Here is a 14,418-nt window from a genome sequence, read left to right as displayed (position 1 = left end):
TAATTCTTTTCTGGACTATAATCTTACCCTGTGAGCTTTGAAAAATAGAGACTCCAGAATTACTAAATCAGAATTTCTAGAGGGCCTGGAAATCTGTGGTTTTTGACACTCTCCATGTGATTCCAGTGTGCTTCCAAGTATGGGGACCCCTGGTCTAGTTGATCCTGTCATAACAGTATAGAAGAGCTAAGATGATTGAGAGGCAGAACTAGGGCCAGACGCCACCCCCAGCCTCCAGTTTGGAGCATCTTCCACAAAAGCGTAGTGAATCTTCATAATTGTCAAGCAATTAATTCTTGCCTTTAGTTTGAAGTTTAAAATGTTGCTGCTGTTATAAATAAAAATGTAGTTTTACATTTTTATTTGTAAATATCTGAGCCTTTTACATTTGATGACTACTTTGAATAGGAAACAAGGTTTGCATTCTGAGAATATTTTTGGATAAGTCAAGTGAGTGAAGATGAGCTCCTTTCCTCACCAAGTAAAGAAGTTAAATTGTATGATTGCCAAGATTACTTTCAGATCTAGAAATCCATGTTGACAGATGTTCTAAACTGTTTTTAAATCCCTTCTTTCATAGCTGTGGAAAGCAGGGCTTGAATATCTAGATCAATTTGCTTTTCTGTTATTAGTATTTTCGTTGGAGGGCCTGCCAGAAGACTTGTCCCTTTGGGCCATCTGAGAGGTGACTTTTCTCACGTGAGGGTTTATGTACTTAGTCTTACAACTTGGTGATTTATAATTAAAATCAGCACACTGGAAGCTCATTATCTGTCAGATAAGCATCTGGTCATTTGATCTCCTGCATTGGTCCCTTGGTTACTTTGCCTCTCTCCTTCTGATAAGGTGGTTATTGATAGCCTTCAAGGCTTTAATTATTTAATCATTGTGATGAGCATAAAAAGTTCCCCAATAGGACAGCCTTTCATTATAACATCCCCTACTCCTTTACTCTTCTCAGCAGTCCTTTTCTTTCCCAGTTGAGACATCTTTGAACTGCCAGATATCTCAAGGAGGACATAGATTGTAGCCAGTGTCCTAAAACCTCAAAAGTTTGAGAATCCCGTCTTTTCTCTGTCTCTTCCTGACCTACAGAGAGTTGTTGTTGCAAGGTTTAGCAAAGAAAAATATGATACTCAGTTAAAGTTGGGATAAGCAATAAATTTTTAATATAAGTATGCCCCATGCAATATGTGGAACATACTTATAACCAACAGTTTGTTACTTATCTGACTTTAAATTTAATTGGACAGCCTATATTTTATTTGGCAACACTGCAGAGAGTGCATACCCGAAGGCTTTCCTAAGTCCATCTAATGTTTTGGGGTCTAAATTCCTTTAATATTTGATCCTAATTTAAACCTTGAATGGAATGTTTATAACAACTAGGACTTCAGTTTTGTTCAGCATTTGCATGAAGTGTAGTGGATGTTGTACTGCCCACCTACACACAACTCCCTTTTGTTATGAGAATATACAAATAGAAATCAGACTTTGTTGGAATTCTCTCTTTTGTAAGTTTTTATTAAATATTTCAAAGATACACATAAGCAAAGACAATAATATAATGCATTGCACACAATTTATTTACACCCTATTCAGTTTTCTTCTTTTTGTTTGTTTGGTTGGGTAGGTAAATGTGAATGTGTATACTGCCAGCCCCTAAGTCAGTGGTTTTGAACCTTGGCTGTGCATTTGAATCACTTGGAGAGCTTTTAAACTCTCAATCCCTGCCTGCCTCACAGACCAATTAAATCAGAATCCCTGGCAGTAGAGTCAGGTGATTCCAGTGTGCAGCCAGGGCTGAGAACCAGTGCCCTGAATAAAAATGGCAAATGCAAAGAAACATTTTTTAATGGTAAATCATGTCCTTATATTTCATATTCCTCTTCAAAACTTATTTCATGTATTTTTCAGTAAGCATATTACATTATAGCATATTATATGTATTATGTTGTATTATAGCATAGCATATGTTATTTTATACAGTTTACTTTAAAAAAACTCATCTGGCTTTAATCATGTCACTGATTCATTATTAATTTTGGAAAAGCCTATAATTGGTTTTTGTTTTCAGATGTTTCTTTGTGATTTTCCTATGTCGTTTTCATATGTATTTCTCTTTCTTCAGTTATAAACCAGTGGTTTTTAACTTTATCTGCTCATTAGAATCATCTTAGGATGCTCTAAAAAACGATGCCTGGGTCACACCTCCCAGAGGCCCTGCTCAGAGGCTCTGTGCTAATTGGTCTGGTGTAGAGCCCAGGCATTGCGGTTTTTCAAAAGCACCTGAGGAGATTCCATGTTTAGGCAGAGTTGAAAGCCAGTATTTCTAAATATGTTAAATTCCTACCTAGCTGATCATCTGAATCTTGCTGGAGAAATTTAAAACTTATGTATAATTTCCCTGCTTAATGAGGTAGAAATTATTTCCAGGTTCTGTGAAGAGGAGAAATGAGGGGATGATAAATGGCCTTCCGAGTAATAGGTGTAAATGAGGAATTCCTGTTGGGGGTGGCCAAAGGACTTTCGAGAATAAAGAGAAGGCTCTGTAATATTTTAGAAATATTTTATTTCTTCTGCTACACTTCAGCCTAACCTATTATGTTACTCTGAAAACTTCAAAGAAGGTTGCCACTCAGGTACAGGGATGCGTGCCCACACCTACTCAGAGTAAGTGCCCACTGTCCAGGCCCCACCTATGGGACCCTAATTCAGGAGGTTCAAAGTGAGGCCAGACACCAGTCCTTTAAAACCTTCCCCAGGTTGTGAGAGGGCAGTTTTGGTCACTACTGCCTTCTGCGATAACACATCCCTAGACGTGGTCATCACAATTCATCCCATTGACAACTGGGCAAATTCATGTAGAGTAACAGTAAAATCAGTGGTAAAAGTCGGTTTTTGCAACAGGGATTCTTACTAAACCTCCCTCAGATCTACCTGGTCTTTTTCTCTTTGAGTGGCTATATCAAGAAAGAAGTTCTCTTTCTAAAGTAGGACAGAAGACAACCAAGGAGGGGGTGTCCAGAAGCATAAATAATTAAATTAAAATGTCAGGCTTAATCTTAAGCAGACTTAATCTTCTGTAATATGAAGTAACAGAGAGGAGGCGTGGCATACACTATCAGCAACATGATGCACCAGTCCAGAGACCGCATACGTTCATCAGTGAGACAAGGACTGAACTGGGTCCTGGGAATTCAGGGTATGGTATTGCTTCAAGGAATTTGCAATCTAGAAGAGGAGACCAATAATTATATAGTGGGAAGAAATAGAAAATTATACGAAGCAGTGAGTATAGACCGACATCATGGGGGATTACAGGTGAGAGGGGACTCAGGAAAGCAAAGGACGAAACCTGGCTTTTGAAAGATACAATAATTAGGGTGTGGAGAAAATGGAAGGAGAGTGAGGGGAAGGAAACAATTTCTTGTCAGCGTGACTGGAACTCTGGGCATGGGCACAGAGGCTTACAGCAGCACGGGAGGTTGCCTGAATTGCGTATGGTTCTATGATGCTGTTGCGTGACGTTCTGGAGGGGTTGGGGGCAGGGGCAAGGCAGAGTGGTAGTGTTGCTGTGTTTCAGACCCCACCCACATACCTCAGCCCAGTCATTCTTGGATATTATGATGAGTTCCTGGAATAATAAATTAAAAGTTAGATGAGAAGCCAACCAGCCTTGCTAACTCTAAAACAAAAGATGTACAATCTTACTTTGTCAGATTCTGCTGCAGAATCCTCTTTCTGCAGGCTTATCTTTTCATATCATCCGTCTTGATACTTGGTTGCATTTGCTGCTAGAATTCCCTTTTATTCTAGTCTTTTAAACTTTCAGCCTCCTTGGACTTAGGCATTTATTTTGCATGATGTTTCCTGGTTGAAAACATGAACGTGATTTCAATTTGAATGTTAAGATTTCACCATAAGGGGATTGGATTGACCAGCATCAGTAATCCCCCACCTTCACTCAGTCACCACACAGGCACCTAACCATTAACCCACGCTAACCCCCAACTTCTCTGCCCGTAACTTCCTTCCGTTGGGACTGATGGCTTTAGTTGTTGTTGTGCACTTAATTTTTATTATAAAATATATCATTCAAATTTACAGACAGAGTCATGTATTAAACACCAGTTTACTTACCACATGACTTAGTCAAATCTTAACATTTTGCTCTTTTTGTGCCAGTTCTTTTTTACAAACTGAACATTGCAGATTCGGTTAGTTGAAGCTCCCTATCTCTTCCGAGTCTCATTCCCCTTCTCTCCAGAGGTAACACCATCCTGACCTTAGTGTTTATCATTGACATGCATGCTTTTATACATTTACTACATATATGTGTGTACACAAACAACCTACATTATTGCTTGGTAAGGTTTTAAAGCTTTGTTTAAATAATTGCATCCTTGAAGTACCCACCTGTGCCTTGCATTTTTATTGAAAATTAAGTTTTTGAGATTTATTGATGATGACATACAGATTTAGTTCATTTTTTTAAATTACTGCATAGCATTCAATTTATGACTATTCAAAAATTTGTTTTATTGCATTTGGGTTTTTTCCAACTTTTCACTGTCATAAAGCTGCAATTAACATCCTTGTACATATTCCCATGTGCAAAAACATACTGGGTTTTTATTCCTTAATCATTTCTTTTACTCATATGAGTAGTATTCATTATGTAATAGGTAGGTAGGTAGGTAGGTAGGTAGATAGATATAAATATAGATATATCAGTCATCCTAATAGTCTTACACATGACAACACAATAAACTTTAAAATGATTATAACATTGCACTGATGTTTTCAACTTGTAGCTTTTCACAAAAGTCATCAGGAACTTCCCTTGTGGAGACATAAGCCTCAGCTCCGAACCATAGAATAATTTAAGGAGTAACCAAATGTGAATACAAAATTGGAAAGGAAGCTAATTTACCTTCAAGAAACTTAGGGTCAGTTTATGCCCTGATATTGCTCCTTTTTCTTTTTCTTTGATGTGTAAATGGTTAGAGTCAGCCTGATTCCCTATTCCCTTAATATTGACGTGGAGTCAACTTGCTGCAGTGTTTAGCCACTGAAGTTTAACAGGACCCTTTGTTTAAAGTATGCACACTACCCCCTCGTTGCCCTGGGAGAGACAACATGTTTTTTACTGACTTTGCTTTCCTTTCATTTATTAGTGCCTACTCTGTCCAGATCACTAGGGTAGGTGCTCTGGGTGTCCAAAGATGAAGAGGTCCTCAGAATAACTTGCAATAATACCGCCAAGAAGAGATGCATCGGAACAGTCATCAGTAGGATTTTGGCATCTGACATAGAGTTTTTATTTTCTCCCTTAGTGAAACTCAGGAAATGCTTGTCTCCTGCTATTGATGAATAATTTCAGAGTACTATGGATCATGTTGAAGAAACTGAAATCCTTGCAGCAGCCCAGCGGTACCTTGTGGAAAGACCTATCTTTAGTCATCCAGTCCTCCAGGAAAAACTGCACAAGAAGGACAAGATTCCGGATTCCATCGGGGATAAGCTGAAACGGGCATTCACGTATGTTGTTTCAACCTATTTCCTTTCATCTGTCATTCACTTATGAGAGAAGCAAGGTCAAATGTATAAAGAGAATCTGGCAATGTGGAGGAAGAAACAGATGGTGAGCACTTGTGATTTGCAGAGCTGTCCACACAGTTCATTCAGTGGTAGATATTTGATGGAACACAAGCTTCATTACATATTTCACCATATTTATTAAATTCCTTCTATGCTTTATGTCTGTATAAAGGTTTAGATAAACAACCCACTTTCCAGTTCTCCACCCACCTACATAATATCCACCTCTTCCATTTGTCTCTCAGGAATGTTCCAACCCCTCTTTTTCCCACTTGACTTCTACTCCATGTGGCAACACCCTGAATCTATGAATTTAAGTCCCCAACCTAAGCTATCAAGGACACTCAGTGTCTTAGGACACTTACCATTCCCAGGCCAGCAATATGACCGTGTAATACCTGTGTGCCTGACATGTGTACCTGATTTTGCGCACCATCTGATTGCTGCCTCCTGAACCCTTGAGGCCACAGCTTCTGTGCTGGTTCATTTAAGCTTCACAGTGACCCTGTGCTCTAGGTGTGACATCACGAGAGGTTGAAAGTACATGCACTGGAGGCAGACTGTCTGAGTTTTGATCCTAGTCCCAACTGCCCACCAGCTGTGCACTTGAGTTTCCTGCTTTGTAAAATGGGAATAGTAATTAGTGCTTACATCGTCGAGTTACTGGTCTAAAACCTATTAATATATGCAAAGTGCAAGGCACATGGCAAGCACTGTATAAATGCAGCTGTTATTAATATCTCAATTTTCTAAACCAGGAGACTGCTATGAAATCTGGTTTGTTTCACTCAAATTCATTGCTCTTGCCATAGTTGCCTCACATTTTGCTTCCCGTATCTTCCTGCATCTAATTACCAGATACTCTTAACCACTAAAGGCACTGTGTAAAATACCATGCATGCTGCAGTAATGCTTTATCCTTTTAAATGGAGTAAGTTGCTTCCTCATCACCAGGAGGACTTGAGGCTGTCATAGTGGTGATGGAACTCATCTGTCCATATTCTTACTCACTGATGTCTTTGATTATAGGCATAGACTGGCAAAAGGACTGGCTGAGGTCCAGAATATAGTCTGTGTATCAAAGTTAATTAAACCATCCAGGGATTAAATGCAAAGCCTTGGTTTTTTCAGCATGGTGTTCACCTAACCAAGACAACCAGACATAGACTTAGCTACAGTGTGCCCGTGACAAATGATGTTTTGAGTTTACCTAATCAGAGACCCTAAAGCACTGAACACATATTCATAAAGCTCATAATACCTGTGTAAATTTCCTTCATTTTATAAGGAAAGGGAAAACTAAGTGGGTAGATGCTGGTCATTGGTTCCACATTCAAAAGTTAACTGAATCGGTAAATAATTCCCCTACTTCACTTTACACCAACACAGGAAGCACATTAAGGATTTCACCTGTTGAAATAATAGCGTCTGGGAGATCTCAACTATTTTGAAGCTAATTTTTTTTTCATGGTCAGTTGTAGAGCATTAGAGTGGAGCCAATTCAGATGTTCCTATTTTTTAAAAAAAAAAATAATAATAATCAGGTCTTCTTGTCTCTGACCTCTGCAGAGTAGAAGAGTCATCCTCGGCACCAGTTGTGAATTCTTCCTTACTGCTCCAGGGTATGAGGAAGGGAAAATGCCTTGGTGTGAATTGTACAGAAATGGTCCTCATTTTATCTATTTCTTTGTCCTCCAGATGTACTCCTAAGAAAATACGAAATATCATTTACATGTTCCTCCCCATAACCAAGTGGTTGCCTGCATACCAATTCAAGGAGTATGTGTTGGGTGACTTAGTCTCAGGCATAAGCACAGGTGTGCTGCAGCTTCCTCAAGGTCAGTAGAATGTATTTCTTTCCTTCTTTCCTTTGCTACCATCTCCTCAAACAGTTGCTTGACCATTTTTCTGTTTAATTTCATCATGACTGGAAATTCATAGTTATCATTATCGTTCTAGTAACCTTCACCTGTTTAAAGGGAATTCTCCAGAAATAACCCTTTTAAATAACCTTTTAAAAGCCCCAGAGATATTAGTTGTAGAATGTGGTAATGCTGTTTTACAGACCAGTACATTTAGGAGCTGGCCGGGCATTGCCTTTCTCTCGCTAAGTTAATCAGTCATTCCATCAGCATGTTGTTAAGGTTGTCCTTGTTTTTGTTGTTTTTTAAATTTTACTGAAGTATAGTTGATTTACAATGTTGTGTTTCATTCAGCGGTTGTCCTTGTTCAGGTTCTTGACTTATAAGTCCATATTCTTATTACAAGGGACCATGATATACTGAATTCTTGTGCCTTTGTGTGATTTTATATGTGATATAAGAATTCAAGAAAACACATTGATTATTCATCTATTCACACACATTTATCAAGTATCTGCCTGGCCGTCCCCATCTTCATGGAACTAACTATCCAATCAGGGAAAGAAACATGAAGCACATAACAACACGCATCGATTTTTTTTTTGCGGTACGCGGGCCTTTCACTGTTGTGGCCTCTCCTGTTGCGGAGCACAGGCTCCGGACGCGCAGGCTCAGCGGCCACGGCTCACGGGCCCAGCCGCTCCGCGGCATGTGGGATCTTCCCGGACCGGGGCACGAACCCGTGTCCCCTGCATCGGCAGGCGGACTTTCAACCACTGCGCCACCAGGGAAGCCCCACGCATCGATTTTTAATTGCAAATGATGGCAAACACTGTGAAGGAAGATACAGGGCACTCTGACATGATGATACTGGGGGACCTAATGTAAGTAGGGAAGTCACAAAAACTCCTTTAAGAAGGTGAGATTGAAGTGAGACCTGAAGGACGAGTAGGAGGGAGGTAAGGAATGAGAAGAAGCTCACTTCAGGAACAAGTGATAGCATGTGTGAAGGCATTTAGCAGGAAGAGAATTGGGTGTTTGAAGAATTACGGGAGAGGCGGGGTGCTAGGAGTGTGGGGAGTGAGGGGCTGGCAGCTGGCAAGGCGAGCAGTGGCGGGTGTGCACAGCCTCGACAGGCCCCTTGGGATTTCGTTCTGAGCGCCATGAAAGCTGTCAGCGTGCTGTTTTCACTTGGGTATTTCTGGTAAGAGATCACTGAGGCTGTTGTGTGGGGAATGGACTTGGCTGGTGAGAGGTCACCAGGATGAATGTAGGGAGACCCATTAGAGGCGATAGTGACTCTGTGGTCAAAAGGTGATAGTGGCTTGAACAGCCTCTATCTATTCCCTTCTCTAGTTGCCCAAAAACTAGTTACTGAACAATCAATTTGTAAAAAAAAAAAAATTATTTTCCCCAGTGATCAGTTAGCTGAGTTTTTAATTTTCCAAGTGACTGAGTTATCGAATCTATTAAATCTGTTAAACAAAAGCCTTAAATAAGGTTTAGGAACATTCTCCACAACAATTTTGGCACCAACACCCCAAGGATAGAGAAAGGGATGTATTTAAAGACAGAGGCTCGGCATCTGGAGTGGGAAATAGGAACTAGACTGACATTCGCTCAAGTTGGACTGACAGAGCCACAGGAAGCGGCTGCAGTGAATGCATGTAAATGAATATGTCAAAGAAATCCTCAGAATTTAGCCTAGTTGGGTTTTCACTGAAGTGCCATTCTACACATTTTTTTGAACCTGTAGACGTTATGTAAACATCTACCCATTGAACTGTGAACTCACAAAGGCTCTTCCTTGCCCTGTTCAGCTCCAAAGAGCCTGCAAGAACTCATAGCACAAGGCAGATGGTCACCTGTCCCCAGAGAAAAGAGCTATAGTGACAAAGAATATTCTCAGAATTGAAATACATGAGTTTTCAGACTGAGAGCAACAATCAGGTACCCATCAGAATTAATGAAAAATTAACTTAAAACAAGACACACCATTGTGAAATATCAGAATACCAGGAATAAATAGAAGATCCCAAAACTTTCTAAAAAGGAAAAAAAGTCACATAACCATGAATTCATAACCTAGAGGAATCTGAAGAAATAGGCATTATAGAAGGTCGACAGTTTATATCTACAATGATAAACCAAGAAGTAACAATGTGAACAGGTTATGTAGAACGGGTTTCTCAGCCCGTACCATGTACATTGGTAGTGGGGGGGGGCCATCCTGTGCATTGCAGGATGGGTAGCAGCATCCCTGGCTTCTACCCACTAGATGCAGCAGCAGCCCAACTCCCAGGCTTGATAATAAAAAATGTCTCCAGACATTGCCAAATGTCCCCTGGGGGTGGGCAGAATCCTCTCATGTAGGAACTGCTGATTTAGAAAAACAGAGGTAAATGGTAGAAAAACAGCTGAAAGAGTTAGAAGTGAGTGCTTCTGGGGAGTGGAGCCTAGAGTAAGGCATAAGAGTGCTGGCTTTGCCTCCGAGCCTCCCTAGTACCGCTTGGCTTTTTATACTATGGACATGCGTTTCTTTGCTAGAAATAAAAAAAATTTTTAATGCAATATTAAAGTTACCATATTATTATATATGAAATAAGGATGCTTTCCCAACTCTTCTTTTGCTAAAATATTCTTATCCACAACATGACAATGCATTACATGAACTTTCTAGTTATTCCAGATACTTGGCCATCCATGTAAAACGATGAGTGAATGACACACATGCTCTCTCCTTAGTGCATCACTCCAACAGGATGTAAGGGGACAAATCTGATATTAGATTTGGAATGAGAATTTTCGAGAGAAAGGTGAAAAAAGCCCTATGCATTTCCCCTCCACCTAAAGTTAAGGAAGGAAGGGAGGACTGCAAGAGAATCACTTGGAGCACTAGACGTGTGTCCCCTGGAGTTTGTGGGCACTGTTGCCTAATTCTTGCAAGAAAAATAAATCTACAGGTGAAAGGATGTGAACTGCCTATGACAGTAGAATGAAGAGGACCCCTCCTGTGGGCATGGCCTGCACTTGCACAGTTTCCTGGGGTAAAGCCTCAGATAACTGGGTGCCCTGGGAGGTAACCAGGTTTGGCTCATTTGAAAGGTACCTGCCCAAGAAGTCTGCCTACAGGATGAGCAGCTGCCAGCAGAAAGAACCTGGAGGAGGTGTAAGAACTGGAACCTGTAAGGGGCCTAGGTCGGGGTCGGGGGCGGAATTACATCGGCCAGGGAATAGTACAGTGGGAGTTCCTCATTGAAAATGGGTCTCCAGAGAACCCTGAAAACACCCCATTGGAGAAACAGCTGGCATTTGGGCATCAACACCAGATTACAACTGCACCCGTCAAGTAAGACTTTCTGCCGTTATGTAATTTGAGACAGAATAAAGCAGAAAAAAATCCACCCCTGGCAAGGAGGAGATGATGAGGAAAACTGTCTCAGCCTGGACTCTCTGAACACAAATTATAGGATTCCATGTAAGAGTGGGATGGAAGGGTGGGCATGTTAAAAACACATCTGCTTAAATTAACATGATTTTCACGTGTTCATCATAGATAAAGAACCAAGAGAAAAACACGCATAGCCCTCTGTTTTCTAATGAGCTCCCCATTTCTGTTTGGTTTTTAATCCCACAGGTTTAGCCTTTGCAATGTTGGCAGCTGTGCCTCCGGTGTTTGGCCTGTACTCTTCATTTTACCCCGTTATCATGTATTGTTTTTTTGGAACCTCCAGACACATATCCATAGGTAAACCTTATAGTTGATATTTTAGTACCTTTCCTTTTGGATTTCCAAGCTTTACAATGTGCCAGAGAAACAGCATGTTTGTTATTAGGACATCTGCTTAGTAACAACTTTTGTTACTGTATACCCAATAGGTGCTTTTAAAGAATAGACTCCCCCTCAAGATTTCTAGAACTAACAGCTTTCTTATAATCTGGGCATAATAGAAAAAGACAATTTTCTTGTGTAAAAAGAGCAATTGTTGAAATCTGTGAAATAAGTTCTTGAGTTCATAATACAATTTGCCTGCATCTGTTTTTTTTTCCTCTGTTTTATTAGTGATACTGCAAGTTCCTAATTACTATGCATATAATGCATTTTCATCTTATTTTAGGCACTGAATTGTACTTGGTTTCTCTTTAGTGTATTTAGGATCAGATTTATATGGATTTCATAATAGTGTTGATGCTGCCTGAGGCTGCCACCAGCCAACACACACAAGGTCTCAGCTGTCCATTGCTGGGGAACACATACCCCCCCAAGTTTAGCAGCTAAAAACAACCATCATTTGATTATCTCTCACAGTTCCTGTGGGTCAGGATTTGGGAAGGGCTCATCTGGGCAGTATCTCTCAAGCAGTTAAGAGTCAGGTGGGAGCTAGAGCCAGAGCAGCTACAGGAAGGCTGGACTCCCCCTCCCTCTCTTCTTACCTCCCGCCCTCACCCACTCTCCACGTGGTCCTGACTGGGGCTTTCTTGCATGCAGGGCTGCAGCACAAGCGAGCAGCAGTACAGCCCTCAGGTGGAAGCCGCATCACCTTTTGTTACCTGGCCTCAGCAGTCACGCAGTATCACTTCTGCTGCATCCTTTTGATGACTAGCATGTCACAAGTCCACCCAGATTCAAGGAGAGAGGAATTAGACCACCTCTTCATGGGGAAATGTCGGGGTTCTAGAAGAGTGTGGGGGATGGAAGATTTTGTCACAGTGCAGTGTTAGTTCAAGGAGGATTTATTGACCTCACCTGTGTCTCCTGGGGTACTGGAAACAACTGCATCAGACACACTGAACATAATTTTCCTGATTAATGCTTCCTGATTTCAGGTCCGTTTGCAGTTATTAGCCTGATGATAGGCGGCGTGGCTGTTCGATTAGTACCAGATGATATAGTCATTCCAGGAGGAGTAAACGCAACCAATGGTACAGAGGCAAGGGATGCTTTGAGAGTGAAAGTCGCCATGTCTGTGACCTTACTTACAGGAATCATTCAGGTAAGACTCACAGATGTGGAAATGGGCTCTCGTTTGCTCATTGAATAAATATCTGTTGAGCACGCTTGGCTGGTCTACATGGTGGACAGGGTCAGCCAGCAAAACTCCAGAGCTCAAGGTTCATAGCTCTGGAACACCAGTCCCGCTGCATGCCTTACTTAAATTGATACTGAATAGGAACGAACTAGCTTCAGTTGGATACTTTAGAGATTCCAGAAGCAAGACTAGCTTGAAGCGGGATGGGTTACTAATGGGAAGAGGGCCTGGAAAGAACAGGAAGTGACATGACTAAGCCTACCCCACTTCAGAGGGACAGGGAGAGTACGGGGGTGCCCATTGCTCTGTGGGGCTCCAGGCCCTTCCAAACCTTCCATTGTTTTCTGCATAACCAGTGATTGATTTATTAGCTACTTACTTGCTGCAGGTGCAAGTTTGTAGTGTTAGAAAATGGTCCAGAAAGAACTTTTTAATGTTTTCTGTTGGTTTTAACTTCCTGACCTATCATGTGATTTATTTGTTTCTTTGTCATTAAAAAAAAAAAAGTTTTGCCTAGGTGTCTGTAGGTTTGGATTTGTGGCCATATATCTCACGGAGCCCCTGGTCCGTGGGTTTACCACTGCGGCAGCTGTGCATGTCTTCACCTCCATGTTAAAATACCTGTTTGGAGTTAAAACAAAGCGGTACAGTGGGATCTTTTCAGTGGTGTATGTAAGTAAGCAACTTCCCGACTTACTGGTACTTGTTTTCCCTTCTTTATTTTTCCCCCTTCTCTTCTGTATCTCTTTTACCTTCAAGGCTCACTTTTCTTATTTCCAAGAATTTCAATAAAATGGAGAAGATTTAGTTATTCTAAGGCTTTTCTGAGAAGAGCACTACAAGGAAAATTAAACCTTAAAGTCTCATTTCTTTAATATACGATACTATCTACCTCACAAGGAATTTTTTGGTTAGGTCTTTTTAGAATATTTGTTTATTTATTTGGCTGTGCTAGGTCTTAGTTGCAGCATGCAGGATCTAGTTCCCTGACCAGGGATCCAACCCAGATCCTCTGCACTGGGAGCGTGGAGTCTTAACCACTAGACCACCAGGGAAGTCCCTGGTTAGGTCTTTATTTGGTTATTTCACCTCGACTCTAGTTAGCTAAAGAAACAACTTTTTTCTTAAGACCAAATTAGATTATCTTTGGGAACAGACAAATAATATAAAGGCATTATGGAACAGTAGATCTCTCTCAAAAACTGCTTACTCAAGCAGGCAAAAAAATAAGTCTGTAAAGGATTTAACTATCACAATTAACCAGTTTAATCTAATAAAATATACATAGATCCTTCTACCTAACTCAGAGAAAATATAAATTATTTGCAAGCACGTAGGTAACAATGGTAATAACTGATCACGTTGAGAGTGGTCATGTAAAACTGATCGCAAATTCTAAAAATGCAATGTTGTTTCACGTGATGCAGTAAATTAGCAATCAATAACTAAATATAGTTTTAAAACCCCCATACATTTGGAAACCAAAAACATATTTTTAAATAACCCATGGATAAAGAGGAAGTTATGAAATAATTAAAACCAAATGACAGTGTAAGTGCTACGTACCAGAACTGAGATGCTGCTAAAGCTATCCTTGGAATGAGAGATCTATAGCCTTTGTAGGTACTGATATGTCAGACACTGTGTCAGGCAGAGCAGTGAGTTTACAGTCCAATGGGAAGACAAATAGTAAACTGCTAATCACATAAATATGCAATTAAGTACAAATTGTGTTAAGTGCTGTGGAGAAAAAATCAGGCTGCTCTGAAAGTTGAATAGGGAGACCTTCAGATTAGGGGTCTAGGAAAGTCACTTTGAGCAAGTAACAGTTAAATTGAGTCCTTCATTGATTAGAATGGAGTCCAACTGAGGAGCATTCCCTAGATAACTAAATTCTTTGTTTCCCGTAATAGCTGGTAACA

At 40.6% G+C, this 14,418-nt stretch overlaps 1 protein-coding gene across 5 annotated transcripts in view; it reads left to right on the top strand.

Moving 5' to 3' along the window:
* The first annotated feature begins 5,392 nt into the window (after positions 1–5,392).
* SLC26A5 (solute carrier family 26 member 5) overlaps positions 5,393–14,418 on the top strand; it is a 30,145-nt gene continuing 21,119 nt past the window's right edge. For all 5 annotated transcript variants that reach the window (XM_067041696.1, XM_067041697.1, XM_059074515.2 and 2 more), the window contains exons 1-5: positions 5,393–5,544; positions 7,303–7,442; positions 11,104–11,214; positions 12,294–12,460; positions 13,004–13,168. In XM_067041696.1, the coding sequence (XP_066897797.1) occupies positions 5,393–5,544; positions 7,303–7,442; positions 11,104–11,214; positions 12,294–12,460; positions 13,004–13,168 (735 nt within the window). The remainder of the gene's footprint in view (positions 5,545–7,302; positions 7,443–11,103; positions 11,215–12,293; positions 12,461–13,003; positions 13,169–14,418) is intronic.

This window comes from Kogia breviceps, chromosome 9 (assembly GCF_026419965.1).
Source record: "Kogia breviceps isolate mKogBre1 chromosome 9, mKogBre1 haplotype 1, whole genome shotgun sequence".
Classification (NCBI taxonomy): Eukaryota; Metazoa; Chordata; class Mammalia; order Artiodactyla; family Physeteridae; genus Kogia; species Kogia breviceps.
Note: the sequence above shows the minus strand (reverse complement) of the source record. Positions and strands in the feature narration are given on the sequence as shown.